General features: G+C 38.4%; 5 protein-coding genes across 6 annotated transcripts; all 5 read right to left on the bottom strand.

Annotated features, from left to right (window-relative positions):
• Positions 1–103: 103 nt before the first annotated feature.
• Positions 104–5440, bottom strand: LOC114516749 (deoxynucleoside triphosphate triphosphohydrolase SAMHD1-like). Of its 2 annotated transcripts, none has more exons than XM_028536308.1 (4): positions 5061–5440; positions 2484–2676; positions 2041–2375; positions 104–1939 (listed from the first exon to the last, which is right to left on the bottom strand). In XM_028536308.1, exons 1-4 carry the CDS (start codon positions 5092–5094, stop codon positions 996–998), a joined length of 1506 nt encoding a protein of 501 aa, XP_028392109.1. In that variant the 5' UTR covers positions 5095–5440; the 3' UTR covers positions 104–995. The 2 variants fall into 2 exon arrangements, with proteins under 2 accessions (XP_028392109.1, XP_028392110.1); XM_028536309.1 differs by having other exon boundaries at positions 2209–2375.
• A 4927-nt stretch (positions 5441–10367) lies between these two features.
• LOC114516603 (isoaspartyl peptidase/L-asparaginase-like) lies at positions 10368–12745 on the bottom strand. The gene is made up of 5 exons (XM_028536130.1): positions 12396–12745; positions 11958–12111; positions 11401–11742; positions 10949–11121; positions 10368–10574 (listed from the first exon to the last, which is right to left on the bottom strand). The coding sequence occupies exons 1-5, from the start codon at positions 12456–12458 to the stop codon at positions 10368–10370; spliced, it is 939 nt and encodes a 312-aa protein (XP_028391931.1). The 5' UTR covers positions 12459–12745.
• A 1506-nt stretch (positions 12746–14251) lies between these two features.
• On the bottom strand, positions 14252–15226 carry LOC114516601. The gene has a single exon (XM_028536128.1). It carries the CDS (start codon positions 15224–15226, stop codon positions 14252–14254), a length of 975 nt encoding a protein of 324 aa, XP_028391929.1.
• Positions 15227–16539: 1313 nt separating this feature from the next.
• LOC114516711 lies at positions 16540–18615 on the bottom strand. Its single transcript, XM_028536262.1, has 2 exons — positions 18402–18615; positions 16540–17676 (listed from the first exon to the last, which is right to left on the bottom strand). The coding sequence occupies exon 2, from the start codon at positions 17660–17662 to the stop codon at positions 16688–16690; it is 975 nt and encodes a 324-aa protein (XP_028392063.1). The 5' UTR covers positions 17663–17676; positions 18402–18615; the 3' UTR covers positions 16540–16687.
• Positions 18616–19552: 937 nt separating this feature from the next.
• Positions 19553–27549, bottom strand: LOC114516653 (calretinin-like). The gene is made up of 11 exons (XM_028536184.1): positions 27269–27549; positions 27077–27147; positions 21833–21922; positions 21560–21643; positions 21385–21441; positions 21145–21222; positions 20973–21028; positions 20718–20757; positions 20331–20387; positions 20026–20097; positions 19553–19900 (listed from the first exon to the last, which is right to left on the bottom strand). Exons 1-11 carry the CDS (start codon positions 27351–27353, stop codon positions 19784–19786), a joined length of 807 nt encoding a protein of 268 aa, XP_028391985.1. The 5' UTR covers positions 27354–27549; the 3' UTR covers positions 19553–19783.
• Positions 27550–27866: the final 317 nt, after the last annotated feature.

Here is a 27866-nt window from a genome sequence, read left to right as displayed (position 1 = left end):
CGTGACGTGAATTTTTAATTCTAAACAAGTTTCGTGTTTTAACGTCTTCATTCACAGTGTGAAATATATTCGACAGAAATATCACACAACATAGGTAGTATTCTATCGATACGGATTGGCTATTTACAAACAAAGATAGAGCATACAGGATATGGACCATATAAGTAGGTGAGGACAACAGATAGAATTTTTTTCTGTGCGGAAACGGCGAGAAATCGAATCTGTTGCCCAGCAATGCAGCGTCCTAACCACTATGCAACGACATTTCTGCCAAAAAAATGACATATTCTAACATCAATTTTTCAACTTTTCAGCCATCAAAGTTTCTACATTTTATCTAGAACAGAAATTTTATTTTAATGTGATTTACTTATAATTATAATCATATATTGTGATTGTAATTAATAATTATAATAATTGAATTGAAATTACATATGCATATTATCTGGTGACAACTAACAACCAAACCCCAATTAAATAAATCTTTCCTGGGCACGTCGGGAAGTAGCGTGTCTTCCCCACGTGACCTTCAACCAATCAAATCAATAGTTAAATAGTTAATAAATCAAACAGTCCATGATTGTTTTCCACAGTGGCATTCCAGTAGTCGAAATTTCCATGCTCTAGCAATAGTCAATAGACTTAATTGACACTATATTTGCATGCCTCTATAAATAACATATACACCACAATAATGGAACCTAACTATACAAGCTATGCTATCGATTATCAGGAACCTACGCTAAAATTATTGTTCCCGCATGTCTAGTAAAAGTTTGAATAATTAGAAGAAAACAATTATGATGAATCAGTTATTACAAGCACCCTCACGATCAACCGTAGACTGTGCTCTAAGTCTGTCTTTTAATGGAATAAATATGGCAAATCGCAGCCTTGATTCGTGTAGGAAAAATTATGGACTACATTTTCTCCTATTTAGCGGTGTCGTTGGTCACATTTATACCACCAAGAGGCAGACTTTAAGCAAGTCCTGATCACCCAGTGCTAGTTGAATCACTGCTTGAAACGGTATTCGATGACGTTACCCCTGGAACACGTGGCTTAGGATAATTTCTGATTTCACAGAACCTTTCGAAACACTTCTGAATTCTTTCAATTGACTCAGAATCCTCGCGGGATTGCGCGTATACACGCACATAACGCTCATGGAAATTCTGCGGTAGCATTTGGCTCACTTGTTCCTTACGAAATTTAAACGTTTCGTTGGATTTGTTAAAGAAAACGACATTGTCGACAGGATTTTTATTTCCCATTCCAAAATTTATCTTAACAATGTCCACAAAGATCTGCTCTTCCGTCAAAGTTCCTGCAGAAATCCGGATCAAATGCTTGATAACCTTTTCCTTCTCTGGGCAATCTTGTTCCGTTCCTGGTTGTGTTTCAGCACAAAACTTATACAAATCTCGTTTTTGTATGCGCTGTAATAGCTCTTTAGCCTTCTTCATTTCTTCTGAAGATTTTACCGGATCACTTTCAACAATATCGTAAAATAAACTATCTGTCAAGACTGTAAAACGTCTCGTATCAATTCCCTCAGAAATTTTCAATTCATCATCGACTTCTTTAAAGGCTTTGAGCACTAGGTCTTGAATCGGGGCTTGGGTTTTGTGTCTGTAGACGCGGTGGTGCAGTGACCATCGGGTGTGGAATAGCTCGTAGAGGTTGAAGACTTCTTTATCTCGCACGCAGATCTGCAGTTGATCATCAAATTCACAAATGCGTACGTTTTGAAAATATCTTCGATAATCGAAGGAGCTCGTGACTCCGACGTTGGCGCAATCTCGGGCAAAGTAGTCGAACTTATCGCAATCTATTCCATTGCGCTTATTCGACACGATTTCGTAGAGAAACCATTTTGGTTTATTTGGATCTGTTTTAGAACACATGCGTGTCACTTCGTCTTTCTCTGGATCCTTGCCTTGAAAAGACGTGAAAAGATTAATTAATGGTCTGTGTAATGGTCGTTGAATGATAATCTTAATAAATACACATCTACATTCATTAGACAACTACACTAACCTAAGATTAAATCTTTAATTAACTTTTTATACTCCTCCCCGTCCAAACCAAAATATCTGAATTTTTCACGAACAACAGTATTCTCTTCGAGCATTGTTTCAAAGAGTTTACATGATGCTTCCTCGTGCGTCCATTTGGACTCTGGTTTCACATGTGGAATATACACACCATCAAAAAAATGAGAGAATGGTCCATGGCCCAAATCATGACACAAACCAGCAATTTTTACACAGAGGGCTTCTTTATCTGTTATTTCATATTCTCCTGCGTGTAATTCTTGAAGGGTGTCGATCAGTTTGCCACACAAATGGGCAGTTCCAAGAGAATGCTCAAATCTAGATTTGTAAAAAAATTAGAGAAATTGTTGGCAGACCGCATTAATGACTTACCTAAATACATAAAATCAACGTGATGAAATGAAGTATAACCAACAAAAGGCTGACCTGTTATGCGAAGCACCGGGGTAAATCCAGTAACAAAAGCTTAACTGTTTTAGATCTTTCAAACGTTGGAACTGTGGTGTATGGATGATCGCAATCAACAAAGGATGAAGTTCGATAGAACCATGGATAGGATCGTTGAATATTTGAAAGCCATTCTTGTCTATTTTTTGACGTTTATTCGGTGACCCTTCCCCTTTTAAAAGGCAAGAATATACTGCAATGTTATGGACTTATAGTTGAAAAGGTGGACACTAACAAAGGTTTTTAGGGCTATCCACATTTTTTCATTCAATTTAAAAGTAATGGTATGTTAGGAACTTAAGAGAATCCAGTATCGTGTGTTTAACTGATTAGTACTACGACGCTTCCACAAGCTTCGCTATATACGGAATTGATTGCGTCAACAATTTTTAGGTTTATACATATGTTTACCACGTATATATATAAGCTGTAAAATAGCTATGACGTTGCCGCTGCTCATCAAGAAGCCGTGAAAATGCCTCTTTTGAAGGCGTCGTGAGAATAACAACGCTGTCGTGGGACCACTAATTATGCATACCTGTTGTCTCTCGTGTTGTGTTTCTCTGTTTTGCAAACGCGTCGTCGAGCTGGCCGCGTCGTGAATCGTAAACGCCTTAATAACTCTGGGTGCATGAAAAGCATATACAGACAGACGGGAAATATCGGGAAAGACTATTTTACTATTTTAACACATGGCCTGATTTGTTTTAGCCTATCTTATTGGCTCAGCGACAAATGCTGGCCGGAATTTGGTCAAAGGATGTAAAGCCTTTAAAATATCTCGTAATTTTGTACTGATACTGGGTAACATATCAAATTTCACTTAAATTTGCATGGATAGTCCCTTCTGTTAATATAGACTAACACCTGAAGTTGGCTGCATGAAAATAGTCGAAACGGAGCAAAAATGTTATCAATCTACGAAATATACCTGTTGTCTCTCGTGTTGTGTTTCTCTGTTTTGCAAGCGCGTCCTCGAGCTGGCCGCGTCGTGAATCGTAAACGCCTTAATAACTCTGGATGCATGAAAAGCATACATGCAGACAGACGGGAAATATCGGAAAAGACTACTTTACTATTTTAACACCTGGCCTAATTTGTTTTAGCCCATCTTATTGGTTAGATGCTGCATCGAAACGCAGCAAAAATGTTATCAATCTACGAAATATACCTGTTGTCTCTCGTGTCGTGTTTCTCTGTTTTGCAAGCGCGTCGTGAATCGTAAACACCTTAATAACACTGGGTGCATGAAAAGCATACAGACAGACGGGAAATATCGGAAAAGACTATTTTACTATTTTAACCCCCTGCCTAATTTGTTTTAGTCCATCTTATTGGTTCATTTTTCAACGTGTGTATCACTCGGTACCAAAAGTTTGGATAATCAGTTTCGAATACATGCATTATCAAAACAAAAAAAACGATATAACTCGACGGCATGTGTGACCAGAAAAGTCATGGACGGATTCATAAGCAATCCATGCTATCCATGCTATATAGTATTCGATTTATAAACAACAGCTTTTTAAATTAACGTATTTGTTGATACGCGAAGCAGGTGCAACGCTCTCGAAGGAAAGCGGCAATGCAAGCAATCGCACGCAAGCGTGATGTTGAATTTTGTTCAACTGTTCAGTTTTGACTTCCGCATTGCACAAAGACAAAGTTTGGGCAAAAATGCAGTCAGCTTGAATGAAAATTGTTTGCTAAAACGAACGTGCATAAAAATAGTTCTTCTTATCTTCCAATACAAACATCCAACACTCTGTTTCAAAAATATAGTAATGCACAATTTGTTTTCGAAACCTCTATTATCACATAGACAACCTTTAATTGTAATTAAATGCCTTGGCTTGCGTATGTCCACTCGGTCTTTGTCTGAACACGTTCAGGCAAAACAAATAAAGCCATCTGTGTACAATCCAAGACTTGACTCGCTACTAACAGACAACTAACACGATAAGCTATTGAAACAAGATGAGTTTGCGGCGGTAATTCAACTTCGAGTTCATCTGCGGCATGATTTTTTGTAAAATTGATTGACCCTTCCGAACACAAAAGCTTGGCTACGCTTTCCTGAATTTGTTTTCAAGTGATTTGAATTTTCAATTTGTACCGCATAGACTATTAAAGTATATTTAGCTTTCTTGTAATTCGTATACATATTTCCTGTAAGCATTTCCTACAACAGCAAGCACTCCCCAATCTACCCCACATACTCTGTACAATCTAGATAATATAACATTATAGGGCGCATATGCTGGAGAATTGTAAAATCTTGACTGGTCATTATGTTACATATTCAGCGACAAATGCTCGCCGGAATTTGGTCAAAGGATGTAAAGCCTTTAAAATATCTCGTAATTTTGAACTGATACTGGATAACATATCAAATTTCACTTAAATTTGGATGGATAGTCCCTTCTGTTAATATAGACTAACACCTGAAGATGGCTGCATGAAAATAGTCGAAACGCAGCAAAAATTTTATCAATCTACGAAATATCCCTTTTTATCTTTAATAACTACCACTCAGTGTTGACCGTAATATCTTACCTGTACTATTCTGGTTCGTCTCTGACTCTGCCATTTCTTCAGTTAAAGTTTGTCTGAACTCTGAAAACGAAACTCCTATGCACCTTGTCGATGACTACAGCAAGAATATGTTTTTGACAACAATAACATGTTTTTAGCTAGGAAGCCTCCTAGCCTAGCGACGAATATCAAACGTCGAAAGGCGATTGGTTTGTAATTCATGAGAGTGAGGCTCCCATGGGAAATGAATGACGAAATCGACAATAATAAGACTATTATTGTTTGAGTTGGTCAGTTTACAAAGGAAATTGCGCGTTGCATTTAAGAACCTTCTTATAGTCTACTATACTACATCAGTACAAAGTGGTTAATATATTCTCCGTCAAAGATGAAACTTTGAAATTACGAGATACTGTAAATTGTAAGATACGTCACTGAGAAGTGTTAAAATGGTAATTGGACCAGCGCATGCGTCAACACTCGTTAGCTTCGCATTGAACGTAGGCACACCTTACAAATTCAAGAAAACAACGATTCGAATGACAAACGATTTCGAATCTGGGCATGTCGACCGACAAGTCTAGACACGCTAAGTCATGATATTTCCTCATGTTTACATAATTATAGCGAACTGTCGCTACTGATTTTCATAACAATCACAGCAGGCCTAGGTGTGAAAAGTCTTCTTTAAGAAATGTTCGTTTAATTTTATCGTTATGACTTAAGACATACATGACCGAATCATCATCCGTCAGTAGTATTATCATCCATTTAAGTAATGCTCAGGGGCCGGTTGTATAAAAGTCGTAACTACATTTTGCATAGTTAAATCCTAGTTAAATCTATAAGTTCAAAATGGAAAACAAAATGATCTATTTATTGAACAACTGAGCTGAAATATTTCGATAAAAATAGTTTAATCAGTCAATGGAAGTACATATTAAATACATAAGATGTAGGTTCAGTCATTCATAAGATCTATATATAAGATTTCAATTAAATGAATAAAGTGATTTTGTTATAGCTACGATTTACAGTCGTTCAGATTCAACCTCATTTGGTTTTAGACCAAACTCCAGAGTGTTATCCTTGATGCTCGCCCAGACCATCAAAACAGTATTGCAAACCTTTCCAACGTTACCGTCGCGGTCGATCGCAATGATACCAGCATGGCCGCCCACACGATCAGTCATTCTTTTTAAGGCCTTCTCTGCAGATGCCTACAGTGCAATAGCAGATACTTAAAAACTGAAACGCCGCAATCTATATCACAGTCTCCTAGCTTAAGTATCCTAAGGGGTGCACTGTTTTACAGTTTGCTGAAAATATTTCAGAAAGGAAGGAATGCCGGCGAACATGTAGATATTTCCACAAATTTGGTGAATTCTGGTACAAGATTGCAGTGACAAGCAGAAGCACGTAAATCATACTCACTCTGCAATACCAAATGCACAAACCTGAGCTGAAAGGGCATCTTGTTCATCTCCTTCCATGTGAAAAACAGTTTCTCTTGCCAGGGTTATTCTCATTATATATTCACCATGTCCAGTCGTTGCTGCTGCCCCGAATTCATTTGCATAACCTCCGCAACCAACCAGAGCTGCATCACCGATACGACCTTTATGTTTTCCAGCAATGCCACCTTATTAGCAGAAAAAAACGTCGCAGTTGTTTTTGCTGTTGGTCACGTTGAGGCCATGCTACACGGAACAACTATCAACCACAGTTTTGGTGCTTTCCACACAATTTCCAAGTCGAATGTTGTGCCGCGTAACAGTACCTTGTTCGTCGTAGTATAATTGTTTGACCTCTTTGTGCTGCATGTGGTGTTATACGCTGTTGTATTTTGTTTCACTTTGCATATCGTCTTTCAGGTTCTTGTTAGTGGTAGTGGCTCTTCAGTTGTAGTTATTGGTGTGGTTGTTCTTGTTGCTTGTTCTTGTTTTTTGTTGTTGTTATTGTTGTTATTGTTGATGTCGCATGTTGATTTACGATCTAATCGCGCCTGCTCATGACTGCAGCTCATCTTTTATTTATGAATAAAGGCAGATGACCCAACTAACCAGTCTAACAATAAATGCATGGGAACAAGCAAGGCTAGTATTACCTGTGGATGTCGCGCATGCCAGATTTCCCTGGGCATCAATGGCTACGGCAGATGCCGTGTCGTAGTCATCATTCAATCTTCCTGGTGGTGTTGTGTTGCCGCTACGACTCTCTTTTACCATCTCCCCGGTATGTATAAAATGCCCATATTCATCGAAATCAATGTTTTTAATCTTAATTTTCTGCTCAGGATACTCAGACCCCATAAGCTCTTCTGGTTTACAAACAGGATGGCCTTTTTCCTCGGCAAATTCAAGTGCTCCGTCATCTCCGCTTATTGCGCAGTGAGGGGACTCGTCCATGACTTTCCTCGCCAGTGAAACAGGATGGAGGAAACGACTTACATTCATCACCGCGCCTACACGTGCAGAAAAGGAATAAAACAAACTTATGGACGTGGTTTTTTCGAACTCATGACGACTTTTACAATCATCTGGTTGATCACAACTGGGGATGGGAGCGAGAATCTATTTTGGTCTTAATCTCAGAATAACTATTTCTTACATTGTTAGCTTTGACCCTTTAGTTCAGGTTTTAGTGAAGGAAAAAGCACAGAAGTTACGAGATTATTTAAACAAAACATTTTAGTTCGGATATCCTGATTTGCATTCTTTGCAGTTTTACGCCAAGTCGAAATATCCAATAGAACTGCCAATATCATAATGAAAAATTCTTTCAATGTCTTAAAAATATGGTTTTCTGACAGCACAGATCGAATTTCTTATATCAGAGGTAAGCCTGTTATGATACACCGTTAAATTACCTGTTTTCATGTCTTCCCCGTTCATAACCATCGCTTCACACTCCACCTCACCATTACAGTTCAATGCCGAACCACAACCAGCATTAATCCACTCGCTGACCTCAAAGACGCGAACCGCTTCTTCTACTGCATCAACAGCAGTGCCGCCATTCTGTTTAGAACGACACTATATTATTCAAAATAAATTCCCATTCACAGGTTTCCCTGCAACATATGTCACTCACCATCAACTTATCAAATCCTTTGCGGGCGGCTTCTTTCGCCACATTTTTGTACTCAAGTTTATCTAAAGGGTCACCTATAGTCGTTCTGTAACCACCAGCTTGTACAATGATACATCGCTTATCTTTGCCTGCAACGAGAAACGCTTAAAATAGGTAGCGTTTGGCTGTTTTAATCCTGACAAAAATGTAAATTCTTTGACAACAATTCGACTTTTTTCAGCCACATATTTAGGCAAAACAACATACAAATCATTATTTTCTTGCAATGGAAAGGCCAGAGAGAATTCGGGCCATATCAACCAGAGAACTTTTTTTCAGTGACCTTAATCAAGCATCATGACATGTACATATTCGTAAACAATCTATTCCAATTGATTATTAACCAATGAATAATCATAACAGCTTGAGATAGAGCTTGAGGCAACTCCACGAAAGGCAGACAACAAAATATGAAATTTGTGAAAACAAACTTTACCTTTTAGACCGGTAAGCTCTTCCGCACAAAGCCGTTTTAATTTTTTAACGACATCGCAGTCACAAACGGTCAGTTAAAGTGGACCAGACATTTGTTTTAGGAATTATTAGATCAGAAATCGCAGTTAATGCACTCAGGGGGTATCGAAATTCAAGTGGAAGATTCCCGCGGCTTCCGAAACTACCGGCCTGTTCTGTACCCTCGCAAGAAATAAAGTCATAGATTTCCCCGCTTCAGTATGGTATATTTTTATCTCATTGAGTATAATCTGTTAAACTATAAACATATTAACAATTGGGCGTAATCGCTATTAATGTGTGCAATAGAGAACAATTGTTTACAAATTTAGTTCGTTAATTGAACAGCACGATATACAAACTTTGTTTAAGGACCAATCTTTAGCTCTGTGTGTGCTCATTTGGAAGACGCTTGTAATCATGTTAAGAAACAAAGACCCAAAGAAACACATCTGTGCATGTGTAACTCCCAGCGGCTGTTAGGGGTAAAGCTAACCGCCTAACCTCTCTAACACACTTGTTTTCCAAACAACCAGCTTTTCAACAAACAGCTTTTAAAACAATAATTTATATGGGGTTGTCGCTAGCTAGAGGGTACAGGGCAGTCTTTATTTTAGGATTGAAGTTCAATTTTCACTCACAAATCATACAAAATTGATTATCATCCTCCGAGCAGAAAAGATGCCACGATTTGATATATGCATGGTCATGTTAGTCAATCGTATGTTATATAACAGAAGCGTTGGACTGTATTGCATGTTCACGCAGTCAGAAATACTGTTTTGTGAAAGTTAGCATAAAGTGGTGGACTTGCATTAAGTAAGGTAAGCTTCTTGTTTTTACATATACATTCTCCTCTTTGTTCCGTACCAAACTGGAGCATTGTCATATGCATTCACATCTGATATCTACTCCTAGTCTCCTGTGATGTTTTGTTTCATCTATCGCAAGAAAATGAAACAGCTACTTAATCCTAAACGAGTTCAATGAAGTATTGGATAGATTACCTGTGCTATTCTTGGACTCCGTTTTTATCGACAACGCCATTTTTTCAATCCGTTATTTCTACTCGTGCGAGGTCGACTTGAATGAGGTCGCATATCCCTCGACTATATTATGTGAAAGGTATAGAGAATGCCGCGGGAGGCATCTCAGCTTTCAATAGATTAAGCAAAAAAGATATATTGGCAAAAAAATTCTTGTGACAAGTCAAGGATTGTTATGAGGGGGGGAGGGGTGACTTAATTGCGAGGGGCGCGATGGCGAAGCTTTCAGAGAAAAAAAAGAGGACTGGGTGTCAGAACCTTAAGTTGCATTAAACTCATCATTATAGCAGTTAAAATGTTCGTTACAAAAAACAAACTGGACAAACGGGAAAATTTCTACATCCATGTCCCTGTGTCAGCTTATTTATTTCTTCGTTTGTATTTATTTCTTTTTTAATTTAAAGTAGAAGTCAAGTCGATTTGTTTGATTCAACAATATTTATTCCAATTAATCAAAGACAATAATCAATTTGTGTGGTACACGTATAAAGGACAAGTATACCAGCTACTCCTAAATTTGCACATGTTATTCAACAGCATCTGTAGCATTGAACAGGAAACGTCCTTAATTGATCATGATTCTCGCCTAAACCATCAAAATAGTATTTTGAAGTGACCTTACAGGGAGTTATTCGAGTTAATAGCGTAAATTGTCCTGCCGGGCCAAATATTACGATTTATTGTGGTGTGGTACGACTTATTCAGTGGTGTCTGAAGAGGGCAGCGATTCCTCGATTCCCTCAGCTTTAAGACCAAACTCCAGCTTGTCATCCTTGATGCTCGCCCAAACCATTAAAACAGTATTGCAAACCTTTCCGAAGTTGCCTTCACGATCAATTGCAATTATGCCACCATGACCTTTCACACGATCTATCATTCTTTTTAGGGCTTTTTGTGCAGATTCCTACGATTAAAAAGTATAGTAGATAATTTAGAAGCATAACCACGCTCATGCACAGGAGGTTTTCCGCAAGAGAAAACAAAAGACGCAGGGGGGGAAGCTCAAAATAATCATCTTTATGCATGCAGTCAAACAAATTCATAAAGTGTACACCGAATGTACAAGGCTACTAAGGTTCGGCTCTTATCGAGATTTGTAAACTGGATTACCAAGAGAAAACATTTAAAACACGGATGAAAATGTAAATCTCGACATTAAAATTCAGTCAGGCCACTAAAAACGGAGTACCTATATCTATGTAGCTCGATACCTTAGATCTTTTTCTCGCTGATTTTTAGATCTTTTTCTCATACCACACTCTGCGATAGAGCACTAACCTTAGCTCCCAGTCCTCTTTCCATATTATAGACGGCTTCTCTTGCTACGGTCATTCTGATCATACGTTCACCATGTCCAGTCGTTGTTGCTGCCCCGAATTCATTTGCATAACCTCCGCAACCAACCAAAGGCGCGTCACCAACACGACCTTTAAGTTTTCCAGCAATGCCACCTGATAAGAAGAGAGGAAATGTTGTTGCCGTTCATGTGTTCGACATTCTTCTGTTGTGCGTTGTTGCTAGCGGTTGCGCCTTGTTATATAAGTATTATTGATGCTTGTAATATAAGTAATATTGTGATGCGCATGCTGTGAAAAAAGATATGAAATTCCAACTTTCCCAATCGAGCAGGGTACTAGGTCTAGTTGCGAACCGCAAAGCATCTATGAACTGTTTGGAGGGACAGGAAATGTAATCATGGGAAATGGCTAATAATCAATATCAACATAAACCTGTGGATGTCGCGCATGCCAGATTTCCCTGAGCATCAATAGCGACGGCAGATGCCGTGTCGTAGTCATCTTTCAGTTTTTTTTCGCTACGACGTTCTTTTACTGGTTCTCCGGTATGTATGAAATGCCCATATTCATCGAAATCACTGTTTTTAATCTTAACTTTCTGCTCAGGATACTCAGACCCTATAAGCTCTTCTGGTTTACAATCAGGATAGCCTTTTTCCTTGGCAAATTCAAGTGCTCCGTCATCTCCACTTATTGCGCAGTGAGGGGACTCGTCCATGACTTTCCTCGCGAGGGAAACAGGATGGAGGAAACGACTTACATTCATCACCGCCCCTATAAAATGAAATCAAATGAAGTGCTTAACTTCATTGTCACATTGGATCTTATAGACAACGGTGGTCGAAAATTGCATTGTTAGCAGAACCATGATATTACTGCACGTACATTATCACCGTAATAAGGACATAACGACAGAAAGATGAAAGAAATTCTCTCTTATCCCAAGTCAAAACATTCTTGTTTGGGGTTTACATGAACCTTTGGGGTACCTGTTTTTACATCCTCTCCATTCATAATCATAGCCTCACACTCCACTTTATCACAACAGTTCAACGCCGACCCTCGACCGGCATTAATCAGCTCACTGTCCTCAAAAACGCGAACAGCCGCTTCCACAGCATCAACAGCTGTACCTCCTTCCTCCTAGAACGAAGTTTGTTTATGATAAAACTTTACCAAAAATTCTCTCGAAAATTCAAGTAAAATGAGTTTTGTCAAACCATGCGTGGATTACACTGCAAGGATTTTAACTACAGATTTCGGTAGTGTACAAACGCACTTAATTTTAACTGGCCTATGCCTGGTTTAGATCATCCTGATTATCTGAATTTATCGCAGAAGGTAGTCTATGCATGCAATGTGTAAACACAACTTAGAGTATTATTCCACATGACTGCATGTGCGCGGGATATTTACAAATATCGCACCTTTAATTTTTCGTATCCTTCCCGGGCAGCTCTTTTAGTCACATCCTTGTACTCTTTCTCCATAGAAGAACAATTTATAGTTGTTCTATAGCCACCAGCTTGGACAATAATGCCAGGAACGATGTTCTGTATCTTTTCATCTTTTAATGCTTTCAAATCATTAAGATAATCTCAGGTATACAGGGTGTCTCAATAAAAACGAAGTGCATGGAACTGATGATAAACATACCTTTATGCGGGATCTATTGGATTTAATGATTAAGTCCTTATGCAATCTGAATGATTCCGTTTTATACGGTTACACGTACCATTCAAGAATGTCTATGTTCCGACGTGAAAATATGATATATATTCATACTTGCGAATAGACTCGAAACCATGATATAGCTAGATACGAATTCATTTCAATTTGTATATTAGCTACAGCCTACATTCTTTACATTTCCACTTTGAGTTTTGACTAAAGACTCATGTCAAGGCACTCAGCGATAGGAAAGGATATCCTAGTTTACCTGGTTTGGTTTCCGTTTCGATCGACTCCGCCATTTCTTGAAATTTCTTGAAAATAAAAAGTCTGAGATAGTGACCGATTGATATCGAATGTCCGCATTAACCAACGCAACACAATACCTAAACACACGTTAATCCCATTGTTTACATGGGTTATAATAAAGAATATTGCAATACGAATTAAACCACATTTAAAGCGAATAATAGTAGCGATAGATTCTACACCACTTCAGTAACCTCGCTGTGAATCTGGGATGAGAATTTATGCAAAAAGTCCCTTCTCTCTCAGGCAGTAGCTCGCTCAGCTGTTAATTATATAAACGGAAGCTATTGTTTTTACGTCTTATGAAAAGAATATGGTATTCCCTGTGCGAATGAGACAGCTTTCACCACCTTTTTTATCTAATTGTTCCTAGAATCACCGTGATTTATGAGTTATAACCGTGATTTACTATAGTTATGAATAAAAATAAATACCTATACCTGTTGACAACGACGTAAGATGGCTGAAGACTCGTTTCAGTAGCTGGTCAAGGTGAAATAGATATCGCAAACAAATATACTCAGTACTTATACCCGTCATCAGATCAAAACAACAATCATCATTTACGACATCAACTGCCATCAAACGTTTCCAAACAACTCAATAAAAACATTAGAGAAAAGCTGAACCGTCACATGATTTTTTACAGATGTCACTTTCCTGGGGGTTAACTAGAACTAATGATCAACAAAGATAACAAAAAGTTAATAACAAAAAATCAATTAAAAAAATTCCCTCTTCACGCTTGTTGAAATGTGTCGTCTTCTAGTATAATAATCCCAAAATACAAACACAATCCACAAGAGGGAGACCAACAGCAGAGTTTATTTCCGAGAGTTGATCAAAATTTATCGTCAGTTTAGTAAATACTGATCATGAAATTAAATGTCAACATATAGGTCAATAAAGAACAGTAATCACTTTTTTGATTATTTCTCGAAAACAATTGTTAACATAATTGCAAGCTGATAGACGGAAGTCGTCGACTCATGGCGAATGATCAAAGGCATGAGATTAGGTTTAGAACTGTCAAACTCTTTGAGTTAATATATTCTTTTTAAGCAAAAGGAAAGTCACGTTTTGTCGCTTCATGCTCAAGTAAACGTCAGTCAATGATAAGTATTATAGCATTAAATCAATCTAACTAATTACTCAACACTTGCAAATTTAGGGTTTGTCTACTTATTTTTTCAAACAACCTCCTATTTTTCTAACAGTGCATTAACATCTACATTTTTGATGATGGTCTTTTTAATGAGTTCTACGGTTATTCAATTTTGAGTCCCAAAAGTAAAGCAATCTACTATTCTGCGGCGGTGTCAACAATGAAGCAAGAATCAGGATCGAACTTTGAACCTCGGATTATTTTAGTGATTTTGGGATCAGGGACAACTCCCAGTGGATTTTTCGTGGAGTGATCTTCAAACCAACCTGAGACCTGACTGGTGATAAGTCGAAAGTATTGCCTATAGGTCCCTTCGCTAAGCGGCAGTGATTCGTGAGGCGTACGATCTGTCATCCAATATACTGTGTTCGCATCCATCGTCTCACATTCTTCAGGAAGAAGTGAACGAAGGTGCTCGATGTCACCATGTTCACCAACAACATCTGGAGAATTACGACCTTCAGGCTTCAGTATCTCGCAATTCCAAACTTTACACGAATTTTCAACATTTGAAGCCATGTAAATTCCACCTTGCAACTGGATTGATCCAATGCCCCCTCCCCAACTGAGCGGGCATTCTTCGAATTCTTCCTTTGATTCCCCTTTGCCACCTTTGAGCATCAAAACGCGGGGGGACTCCGTGTGTATTCCCGGCCTTCTCTGCGACGTTCCCTTCTCCACGAAGCACTCGTGGATCGTGAGGTATCCTATTTTACCCCGCTCACTCTCCACGATACACGGACCTACGATCTGCTCGAAATACTGCTTCAAATAATCGGGAAGCCTGGTGTCCTTGAACCTTTTTGCCATAACAAAAGGCATCATGTTGATGTTAATGTCCTGAGATTCTGGAAACCTTAAATCGGCGAACGGTTTTCCATCTCTTCTAAAGGCCGAAGAATGGCCGAGGAAATTTACAAAAGAAAATTCACTATTATCGCATGGAATAGCGATTTTCGATTTGTAATATATCAGGACGTCCTGCCATATTGCCTTCAAGATATAATGCATTCCTAACAAGACATGCCAAGGACTGCCCTCGTCATAAAGACCTCGTAACATTATACGAACAACTGGATTGAGATTCGTCTCTTTTCTCTTGTACTCTGCCATATTAGTGCGCGTTTTCTATAAAAAACAGCGATTGTCGTTAAACGCAGAATTGGTGTCATTCAAATGCAGAATGTGGATCAACTGTGCTGGGTTCAATCTTTTCAAATGCTTCAAAAATGGTCCTATATGCATTGTTAACTCGCTATCGCCAGGCCTCCACGGAATGGTCAGTACGAATGGTCGACGAATTGGTCTGGATCAGGGGACTGGATCGACTACATCTATGACGTAGGACTGGCGATTGCGAATTAACCAAAATAGCAGAGGTGTTCTGATGCGATTGTAAGGAGAACCTACTCCTTGTTTGGTTGGTCTTTTCAAAGCCATGGCCTGTATTATAAAATCTCGCTTACACTTATAGCTCAATCTTTCCATAACAATATTTTGAGTGGAATAAGAGCTTGCTTTTCAGTGTAAACTTCTTATTTTTTCCATTCATTTAGAAAAAATGACCTCATTGATCCGTGTTAACAAAATTTCCTTGTCAGTGATAAATGTGAGCAAGCTTTTTGAATAGAGGCGTACATAACTAACTTAAGTATCCGCAGACCGTTTGTTACAAGGCAGTTTGTGGTAAAGCTGACCGACACGTTTCGATTTAGCACAGACAAAATTGTTACAGCAATTGCTACAATACACTTGCATACTACGTGTGTATGTTTTGTATTCCTAAAATTGCCACGGATGTCACTTGCAAGAGCACTTATAAAGAGTGATCGTCAAATGATCTGAAATTATTGGAAATGATCTCGCCGTAATGGAAGTTGGAACGTTGAATATCAAATTACCCCTCAGAATCTTTCAGCTGACAAAGGTTACGAGGGCAGTGACCAACAAGTAACGAATAGTTTATTCGCCTTATTGATACATTCTTCACAACGTGAATATTGATACAAGGCAAGTATCTGCTTAATCAAACCACGTAAATATTGGTACAAGTAACTGCTTAACAATCTGGATGAACGACATACAAAGTTGCGCTAAATCAGAAAAATTGTATTCAATTCGATACATACCTTTCAATGTTTAGTTTCAAAATTCTGCCGATGACTGTGTCTTGACTATTATTGATCAGGCTGTTCACTGACGTGTACTTCCGCTCTGAAAGTGATTGTGAAATCTGTTGCCACGAGGAAAAGATTCTCCTTATAAAGTTGATGCTGTTGTAGATGCTATTCACTGCATGATCTGTACACTTCCGCATGTACACAATTCCGTGCATGCCAGTGGCTCAATCGTGTACCAAGAGTCACAAGAATAAAAAATATCTATTATCGGTAATTTGTGAAAAAATAATTTGGCAAAAGCAGCAATATTTTTATATTTTGGTCTTCAAAGTCTACATTGAGTGATTAAAGCTATTTAATAGGTTAATTTAAGTCGTAAATTATACACAATTGAAAATTGATTATACTAAATTTTGAACGTTTCGAGAAAAGCTTCTGTTTCTCATAATTTCTACTATTCTGCGGCGGTGTCAACAATGTAGCAGGAATCAAGATCGAACTTTGAACCTTTGATGATTTTGGTGATTTTCGGATCAGGGACAACTCCCAGTGGATTTTTCGTGGAGTGATCTTCGAACCAACCTGAGACCTGACTCGTGACAAGTCGAAAGTATTGTCTATAGGTCCCTTCGCTAAGCGGCAGTGATTCGTGAGGCGTACGATCTGTCATCCAATATACTGTGTTCGCATCCATCGTCTCGCATTTCGAAGGAAGAAGTGAACGAAGGTGCTCGATGTCACCATGTTCACCAACAACATCTGGAGAATTACGACCTTCAGGCTTCAGTATCTCGCAATTCCAAACTTTACACGAATTTGCAACATTTGAAGCCATGTAAATACCACCGTGCAACGTTATCGTGACTGTCTCCTTTTCCCCTAAACCCCCTCCCCATCTGAAGAGTCTTCGATCGCTATTTGAGTTCCCTTTGCCACCTTTGAGCATCAAAACGCCGGGGGACTCCGTGTGTATTCCCGGCCTTCTTTGCGACGTTCCCTTCTCCACGAAGCTCTCGTGGATCGTGAGGTATCCTATTTTACCACGCTCACTCTCCACGATACATTGACTTACGATCTGCTCGAAATACTGCCGCAAGTAATCAGGAAGCCTGGTATCCCTGAATCGTTTTTCCATGACAAAAGGCATCATGTTGACGTTGATGTCAGTTGGTTCTGGAAATCGTACGAGCCAATCTGAGGGGGAATCTAAGCTTGTGTAAGAGTGGCCCCATTTCACTTTGGTGAAGCTAAAATGACGTGGAATAGCGATTTTTGATTTGTAAAAGGTCAGTACGTCCTGCCATATTGCCTTCAAGATATAATGCATTCCCAAAAAGACGTGCCAGGGACTGCCTGGGTCATAAAGACCTCGTAGTATTACTCGTGCAACTGGATTCAGATCCGCCTCATTGTTTTTGTTTTCTGCCATGTTAGTCGTGATACCTAAGAAGTAAGAGCGATGATTGTCATTAAATGCAATATTCAAGGACTTTAAGGAGAATTAGTCATCCTGAAATTACAGTTGTGGACTTGCGAGATTAACGGTGCATTACGAGCCTGTTATGTGGACAAACGTTTTGGTAATGTCCTGGAAACAGTCTCCTAATGCCTTGTCACCTCTCTATCACCGGTTCTCTAACTCAGCTTCGAGATAGCCAACAGACTACTTCATTGAATTGGTTTTGGTTTTTGAAGACTGGACTGGCATTTCAACTGCCTCTATGATGTCACATGCATGTGCTCATGAATTACGGTCGTTAAATGATCGGAAATAATCGGGCATAATCGCGCCGATTTGGAAGTTGGATACACTTCAGCTCAGTCGTTGGAGTATAACTCGGAGTATAATATAACCACTATCAAATTGTAACTCGGACTCTCTCATTGTACAAAGGTTACGAGGACAGTTGAACGAAGAAAGAAAACCCAAAATGACGGGAGCAATCAGAGAAGTATAGCCCCGACGAGAACTAATAAACGACAAATATCAAATTACTGAGATTATTTGCCATGTTGTGTAGCTATCTTAAACCGCGGCCAACACATCGTTCGTGTGCTTGTATAATATTGTCATAAATACCAATCTAGCGATTTAGATAAAGAAAATATATCATTGCTCACAATATTGCTCAAACAATTAGTTAAATTGCATTCAGTTCGATTCATACCTTTCAAATTTAACTGTAAAATTCTGCCAATCGATGACTATGTCGTAATAAGGTTTGAAGCCAGCAGTTACCACTCAGGCTGTTTACTGATGTGTACTTCCGCTCTGGTTGAAATTGTAAATCTGGTTGCCAATAGGAAAATATCCCCCTTTTATCGCGAAAACAAAATGCTCATTTCATGCATGAAATACTCTTTGATGGCTTGTACTCAAAGCTAAAGCTTAAGGCCCTGTCCAAAGTCTGCAGGATGCCGGATTACGACCGGATATATTTGAAATCGCAAGAATATTTATCTGTTAAAATATTTATCCGCGTCCACACGTAAGATTCGAAAACGCTTACGTCACTTGAGCACCTTAGGAAGCGTCCTGCTTCCACGCACGCGCACATGCTACATGTGGTTTTATTTGTAAACGACAATTTGCCTTATATAAACCATAAACTGTTACAAGAAAGATGTCCAATAGAAAAGAATACAAAAGAAAAATCAAGCAAATGCCTCTGGCCACATGAATTGACAGATGGCAGGTCCGAGAGATGAGGTATCAATTGGAGAAAGGCAAAGTCGAGCACGAAACATGTGCAAAAATGACTAAGGAGAATATAGGGATGAGAGAACTTCATTTGCAATTCGTATTTTTGAAAGCCCTTCTTTTAAATCAATAGGAATTACCTCATTTAACCGCTATTTGATTAGCTCGCCTTTCTATACGCTTGAGTTTACAGCACAACCGCCTCTTCAGCTTTGCGCCTAAGAATCAACTCTGTTTTCAAAGTGTAAATAAGTGTTATTTTGTTGCAACAGAACTTTCATTGCTCTTCGACTGGGAAGAAAAGTTCTTTAAATGTTTTAAAACTTTTAATGGTCATGCTGCATATGAATCTCTTTTCTAAACCACTGGTGTAAAAATCGAATCTAAGATTCTATTCACCATCTTAAAAACGAGCGTAATTTTGCCTTCCGCAGTTTTCAATGACGACAATTCAATTAACTTCGAAAATGGCGGCCGAGTTCAGGTACTTTAAAGCTCCCAGTCGAATCATCATCTTTTTATCAGCTGGTGGTTAAGTTCAAGTTGCAAAAAACCTTTGTTCTGCCGATTATTCTGTTACCGTGGATCGCCTAAGGCGGGAGGATACATGACAAGCTAAGCACATGATAATATACAACCAAATTGTGTTTTATTTTCACGCTATCTAGTACTATGGCTAACAACTACGTGCAATTAATATTCTACATTTAAATCCGCAGGCGAAAAGTGAATATGCTTGGTGAGGAATAATAATAATAATAATCCGACTAATTCGTATAATTTTTCTAACAATGAAAACATATTCCCTCGTATCATGCATTTAATAATATTTTTGTGATAGTATATTTGCTACTTTGTTGAGAGTAACAAAGCCAACTCATCCCTTGAGACTTTCCCATCCTTGTTCAAATCGACAATTTTTAAGATCTCATTCTTGCAACTTTCCAGATCGGACATACTAGGTTTCTGTTGGATTGAGAATGTAATAAAAAAACGATTAGACCCTAAGGCTTGAAAGCTCTCTACAACCGCTTTCTACAACTCAAAAAATCGCTGATAGGATTGAAAATAAGCAGGAAAATATAATTTACCGTCTCATCTCGTTCCATGATGTCTTTCAGTAATGCCATCAATTCTTGCTCTTCTATTAAACCACTTTTGTCCTTTAGAAAATATCAAATGCAGGCATGCCATTACATAATAATCTTTGGACCGTCCATAGGGCTGAGGACACAAAGTTGTAGCCGCCAGGAAAGGAATTACGCTTGTAAAAAGCTGGTGTTTTGTGTCAAGAGCACGGTCGTTGTATTAACACTGGTCTAATTATATGGTTTTGGCCAGGTCTGGTAGAGCCGAGCTCAAGGCAATGCTAAAATTCGATTTCTGATCACTTTACCTTGTCGTAGTGATCGAATATTTCATTGAAATCCCCCTGGTCAAGCATGTGTTTGTTCTGTAAGAAAAAATAAGTTTGAAAATGATACAAGATAAAATTATAAAAATTACGAAAAATCTACCAAATGTTTACAAAAAAGACTAAAAATGTATAAAAATAGGTATTTTACAATAAAAATGTTTATACACCTAGATACAAAGTTTAAAATGAGTTCATATTTATTTCCCTTCGTGATATTAATATTCACGAGAAAAATATCGAGTTTTTAAATCTGTTAGTTGTGTATAGTCTTCGGGAGGTTAATATCCTAATTGTTCTTAAGTGGTAGTATACTATAGCCATAGCTATATAGTCCTAATGTATGTATAAATCCTTGCTGTGGTGTACCTCGTATTTCTTGAAAAAGTTTTCGCCAGCTGGTAGCAGCCTAGTTTAGAAGAAAGGAATACTATTAATCTTTAAGTACTATAACTATGAACCTCAGCCGGGTTTCTCAATTGGCTTTCTCAAATCTCGCAAAAATGGGGTGAGATTGTTTAAAATTGTCTAAATCTTTTACCTGCTGCTTTTTAATGCGTTCGTTCAGTCCAGAATGCAGAATTTCATGGTATTATTTTATGAGACTTTTACCATGCAACTTACTCGGCTAGTTCTGTTAGCGAAATTTTTCCATCTCTATCAGTATCGATGGTGCTCAGCTGAAAAAATAGACACAGGAAGTGTCACTAAAAATCTGACATTAGTCATACGGCCTATGGTGTATTATTAACCATGTATAAAGGTTAACAAATTTAGATTGCTTGCAATATCTTACGATTTCATCTTTGTAAGAGTTGATCTTCGTTGGGGAAACGTCACATTCAGCTTTTTTCAAGAAATCAAAGATGAATCCCTATAAAAATAGTAAAATTACCAAGTTCTGATACGTTTTCAGGAAACTGACGGGCAATCGAAATAGCTTTCCATGTTAGACCCTCACAAGATGAAGTTTTTTTTGCACTGAGAATTTAAAATCGTCTATTACAAGTGTAATTTATAATAATTTATCAAAAACCTCGATTTCAGCTCCTTCCAGATACCCACTCTTGTCTAGGTCATAATGGTACCAAATCTGAAATACGTCAGAGTCAAGCGTGAGGTCGAATTACAGCTTCCCATTGTAGTTCATTCTACATCATGAGAAACTCGAACACAAAGACTTTTGTCAAATTCATATTCTAAGTTCACACCTCCATAAATTCCACCGAAGTCAGTTTTACATTATTGCGAAAACTCATAAGGAAGTTCTTCTCTGTTGGCAAAATTTTGCTCATCTGTAACGTGGGAAAATTATGTTGTAACTGATACGCTGTACAGCTCTGTAAATGTTTTTAATGATATACACTCAGTTTGCCCGACCCCCATCCTCCCCTCCACTCCACTTCTTTCCCCTCCTCCCATTCCCCCAATCAATGTCCCAGCTGTACTATCGTTTTTTTTATGTATTTGCATCATTTGCGTACCTCATCCATACTGAGTTTTCCATCAGAGTTAACATCGTATTTAGAGAGCACTAGAGTTTTTAGCTCTTTGATGTCACATTTCAGTTGGTTCTGTGCAGAAAAAAAATGACACGCAATTAAAAAAAAACTTCGTGCGTTGGGTTTCACCCGTTTGGAGGAAGCAAGACAAAGTGTGAGCCGGTATACCACCCGAAGGAAATTACGTTTATTATTCAAGGAGCGTTTTGGGATAACTAGATAAATTCGGTGGTCAAATTGCCAAATTATAGCGGGCCGACCTAGCCAGGTGATGATCGATATCAGTAAATTGGATCAGTAACTACATAAAGTATCTTCTGGATTCCTTACGATGGCAGGTCAATTTTTCGCAACTCTACAAGGAGGTTGTGATTGGGTTTTGACGATTTTCTCTCTGTCGCCAACCCATCACATTATCGAAGTTTGTTTTCCGCGTCGCTTCGCGGGAACTAATTCACCTTGTGGAGAACAAACTAAATAGACTGGACGTTGTATCATTTCTTTGTTTTTTCAAAGGACGACGCCTCGGGTCACCGCAGTCTGATGCATATCGTTCGATCAGAGATCATATATCTCCGACCTCCCTTTGAGAAAAATTAACGATCTTCGCTCGACTGACTATATATATTTATATATAAGTTCCCGCCTAAACAACTATTTTTTCTTATGTAAAACACTTCATATTATCTGTAAATATGCAAATTGCAAAGCGAAGTTTTGCTTGCAAATTTGTGTCTTTGCTGTTTTGGTGACACAACGACTGTTGATGTTGATTGGCAGCTATATTGAAACTATAAATGCGCATCACGTGTAAATCCAAAAGGGTACATGAATGTACTACATTATACCCATAGTAACCTTGTGGTCTATGCGTCATGCAGCATGATCACGCAGCTAGCGTAATGAAACGATAGATTGTCGAATTGACCGAAGATGGCACAGCTCCACAAAATGACTCAATTTGTTTTGCCGGCCATCTGCTGTGCGCAATTTGAAACAAATTATGAATAATGAAAGCGTCCTTTTATAATTTGCATGCCCTCAGCTTGCGCCTACCTACAACTATATTCACAAAACACACTTTGAAAAAATTGAAATACTTGCATAGGCATGACTTTAGTTTGTTTGCGAACATCTTAGCTTTTGTTTTTCGATAAATTTAGCAGGCGTCTTGGCGAATGAATAATTCAGATAGACAGTAATAACGACAGTGCTCTTGATAATGCACACATGCATCTATTTATCCCAATCGAACGTAAGTTTTGAACTCACGCAGGCTTTTACTAAATCGTCAAATCATTGTTTCAACGAATGCCAATGATTTTTTGCATTCTCAGCAGCTTATTGTCACAGTTTAAACGAATAGCGTCATAAATGATTTTTTTCAAATGAAAAAATTTTGTATCTCAACAATAACATTTTTTCTTTGCTTCGGTGGGTTATGTAAGCCAGCAATTTTACACAACAGTCAAATTGTCGGAAAATCGATGCTCAAGTGGATTTCAAAGTATTAAAAATTAAGGGATACCACTAAAATATCGCTCGATCATCACAACATGACCCATGTATATACTTGAGGTTTCCTTCCCTGGGGTCAGATCGAGTCATATATAGCCATCTTATACCTATCATGTCATCTCTATTATAACTTATCTTGTATTTTATGCAACGCCGGTTTGGACTTTTAATATCATCAACAGTTGAGGTTTGACTCTATGTAGTCAAATTAAGATTGTATTGCAATTGCTCATTAGGGAGACGCGGCCGCATCTTAATATGACAACGTCGAAAATTTTTGAGGATAACTTCGGAGTTTTAAAATTTGATAATCTTTGAAGAATATATAGCTACACCACCTTTTGTTTTATATTTTTATCATAGCCGACGAAGCTATACCGTGACATTTTAATTTCGTTTTTCATTTGCGATATGCCGTTGACCCGTGTCAAAACAACACTGCAAAAATATTGCATCGAAAGAAAGTCATGTACAGGCTGGTTATCGAGATTCCCCAATCACAAATTTGCGATAGAAATATATATAAAACTGTATAAATAATGTACCCCATATAAATGTAAAAGTATTATGGATCTTTTGTTTACATTTCGCTTTGACTTCGTGAATATATAAAACTATATTTTTCACCAAAGTTAAGGGCTTAGAACTTTGTTGTTGGCGGTGTAGGCCCTATATGATGTGAAACTAACAAGGCATACATTTTCGTGAGGCCCAGGGAATAAAGCTAGGAGCAGCTGTCGTTGTTATAAGAGGTATATTTCATTACAGCTATAGTCTGGTCTGAAATACATAACTAGGCTGAGTTTCATCTTTTGTATGCAATTAGCGTCTATATAGTTGATTGAAATAATTCTGTTTTGGTTAAAGAATAGCCACTTGCAACGCTCATTCTTTTCTGATGATTAAGCGACGCTCGTCTCCGTACTCGGTAATTTCAGTGAAGATTGCCGCGGGGCTTTGTCGCGTTAGCAAAAAAATCTATATAATGTAGCAAAGCCAAGATCGTAATCACGATTCTTCTTCGCTCTTTAATTAACACGCAAAAATTATCCTACAAATAGATAACTGCCGCATCGAGAATACATCTATAAAAGACGGGCACGTTTTTCCTGACAAGTTTTTCTTATTTGCCCTTGTGCCACGCGAAAAAATTGCTTTGTTCAAAAGCTAGTCATGCCAACTTTTCAACAAGGAAAAATGCTCGTGTGTTCGGCCGTCAAGGAAAACTTGACAAGGAATTGCGCAGTAGGGAACAGCGCAACAATCTTCGAGCCAATCGAGCAGGTTTTTGAAGTTTTATCATTTCTGTTTGTTTTGAAATTCAGTCGTATACTCATTTTATCATTGCTCATATTATCGTAAAATACACTCATATTTATCATCGTAAAAATTGTCAAATTTTTTGCGTACACACGAGGAAATAAAACTTCGCAAGGAAAACTTGTCAACGGTAACTTGTTCGTCATACACACCAACAAGTGAACTGGTCAAGAAAACTTGTCAAGGAAAACTTGCCCGTCTGTACGGGGCTTTACTCGGAGAATGTCCCTTTTCTATCTGTTGGCGTTTATAGATTTAACAAGCGTTGTAATTAAACCATACAAAGACTCCTCTCATTTCCATTGTCGTAAAAATGTAGACTTACTTAAACCGAGTACCTTGCGCGTGCGCATGCTTGGTGACATTTACTAAAGACCCAACCTCCAAAAATTGAGTTCATATACATTCATTTTTTTCCTAACGGTGAGCCTAATATATTTCAACACATTTGCAAAGTTTTCACTCGAATCGGATTGCGCTCAGGTCGCAACGCGATAGTTTTCTTTCTAGGTTTCGACGGCGCCAAAATGAACCTGCATTTAATCGAGAAAAGCCTATCGGTTAAACGAATTTAAAAGCATTGTTCCCGTAGAACCTTTCCCCCCCTCAACAAATTACGAGTCTTTGTCTTGCTAATACGACACCTCGGCAGCTGCGTCAAATTCGACTGAATGTATTCATGTACTAGCAGCTTGTTGCATCGGGCGATTCTGAGCTGAAACGCGCTCAAACATTAGGATTTTTAACTATTTTATGAGCTAATATTTCCCCTTTGGCATATATACAAACACAGTTTATCTTCTTCGTTTAAAGTTGTCTGTAAATGGGTATATTTGAAATGTTTGAATTGTTAATATCATGCATATTAAAAATGGAATTGAAACGCTGCATGAACATTTAATACCTACGGTTTACAATGCCTATTTAATGCTTTGCCGGTGCGCCTTGCCAACACAATGCAATTTCTAAACAACGCTGAAACTCGTATTCAAATTTTCTTGGATTTGGATAAGCGTTCCAATTGTTTATTTCTCCCCCCACAAACTCGTGAAGCAAACAGCAATTAATTCGTACATGTATATATTGACAATGCATTAGTGTTAACCCTGCGCATTGGCCGTACGAGCGGTTGATGAATTAACGGACGCGCGTATCTATAATACAAAACTTCGCTATGGGTTTTGCTTTGGCGAAAAAAATTGATTGAGGTAAACGCCGAACTCAAATTAATTAGTTAATGGCATGGCCAGAGTCGTCTTGACTCTTCGAATCTGCGCTTATCTCATATATATGCATTTGGGTTTATCATTAAGAATATATGCAAAGGATATTATCTTCAAAAAAATTAATTTTCAAACTTCGCCCGCCGTTTATAAAATATCGAGAAGACGAAAAATGGGCATTTGCGGCCGTTTGCCACTATGCGGAATTTTGCGCGTGTGGGGTTTAGTTGTCCGTAGACTCTCGAGTGTAAAACATTACCCACAAGGAAAAATTTCGCTTCCCACTCAAAGTTCCGCTTAGTGGAAAATATCCGGTGATATTTAACCGCAGAGTTGATATAAGTTATACTACTGTCGTATATGCGAGGCCAAAGTCAATAAGCCTTAGACTAAGCCTTGTTTACACATGGACAAATTTTCTTTCACAAATTTCGTGTGACAAATGTACGCACTCGTTTTGTGTATAAACATGAAACTTTCTAAAGAATTGTTATTGAAATAGTCGTACCTTAGAGGCGGAAACATTTGGCAGAATAAATTGTTCGCGTGTGCCGGAAAACGGGCTGCTTCGGCCCCTATGCAATCGGCAAATCTCAAACGTAGAGTGGAAAAAAAGTTTAATTATTGCGTTTATGGCGTTTAAACTACAATTAGTGAAGGATCCGCGGTTGGTGTTGAAAAGCGCGGAATAGATACTACATCAAGCTGCAGCTAGCTTGATTGTCATGTTTGGTCTTCATCGAAAAGTGGTCCCGCGTCACGCCGTTTTTTAATATAATATATACACATATATAAGCGTACGAATATGACATGTACGCGAACAAATGTTTTTCATGAAAATAGCGATGCTTATATATATATTGCTCCGACCGGATGTGTTCCAGTCAACGGTCCGTTTTCCGATTGCTTTACGAGTTTCGCTTATTGGCATTCGATCCGTTGACAGTTTCCCGTCTATACGCCGCAAGTCGTACATGATTTTTGCTTTAGAAATATTCAATACTGACTACAGCTCGGCGCACTCGCTAAGTGTAGTCCGTGTGCTATTAAAAACACCAAAATCGCGATAACGCGGTACACGCACTTATGCATGCGGCCAACTTAAAAAAAACAACAATTCATTTCATATATATTCATATATGGACGAGAATAACTTCATTCTTACTTCAGCTCCAAGTTCCTCACAAAGATCGTTTAGGAAAGAGTCCAATTCGCCAGCTTCGATTAACCCATTACCTATTATCGGGAGAAAGCGGGTTAGGTATGTCGTCCTCGTGCTCACGACTTTAGGAAATCTTCAGATAAGGCTAAGTCCTATGCGTAGGCGTTCATGGACCTTTTGTAAAGCCATACATACCGTCTTTGTCGTACTTCTTGAACAGGGCAACGAACTCTGCGGAGCTCAAAATCTTGTTGCCTTTAAATTGTTTTACGATTGACATGTTCGCTTCGCTTTGTGCTCAAGAGTTTAGTTGTTGTTGCTGTGTGATGCGAAAAATACATTATGCTCAATTTGAATACGTCTCAATGTGTCAATATAGCGTCTCCCAGCGTCGCGCATGCGTAGTACAAAGCGTTATTGCTTTAAATCATTTAAATACACATCTGCATTTTGCAGACTACATTTTGTATTGGCCAGACCGCCCAAAAAATATGCGCACATGCTGAATATATTCATTTCAGAATCATACAGAGACCTTTTGCATCCTCGATGTCGGCAATTCTGACTAATTCTGACTGGTGCTAAAATCGACTGGTGCTAAATTATTGTGATAGCTATCTTGAAGCCAAGCATTAGGCTTCTAACTCACTTTAGTCAAGTCAATCAATAAAGCGAATTGTTTTCTGGAGGGTCATTTGAGCAATCCACAATATAGCTTAATAAAAAGCTAAGTAGAAATGCAATAAACGTTGATCCCGAGTGTAATATAGGCCGTTCCGACATTTCAATATAC

The sequence above is a fragment of the Dendronephthya gigantea genome, unplaced genomic scaffold, assembly GCF_004324835.1.
Source record: "Dendronephthya gigantea isolate DGI-Jeju-01 unplaced genomic scaffold, DenGig_1.0 000006F, whole genome shotgun sequence".
NCBI lineage: Eukaryota > Metazoa > Cnidaria > Anthozoa > Malacalcyonacea > Nephtheidae > Dendronephthya > Dendronephthya gigantea.
Note: the sequence above shows the minus strand (reverse complement) of the source record. Positions and strands in the feature narration are given on the sequence as shown.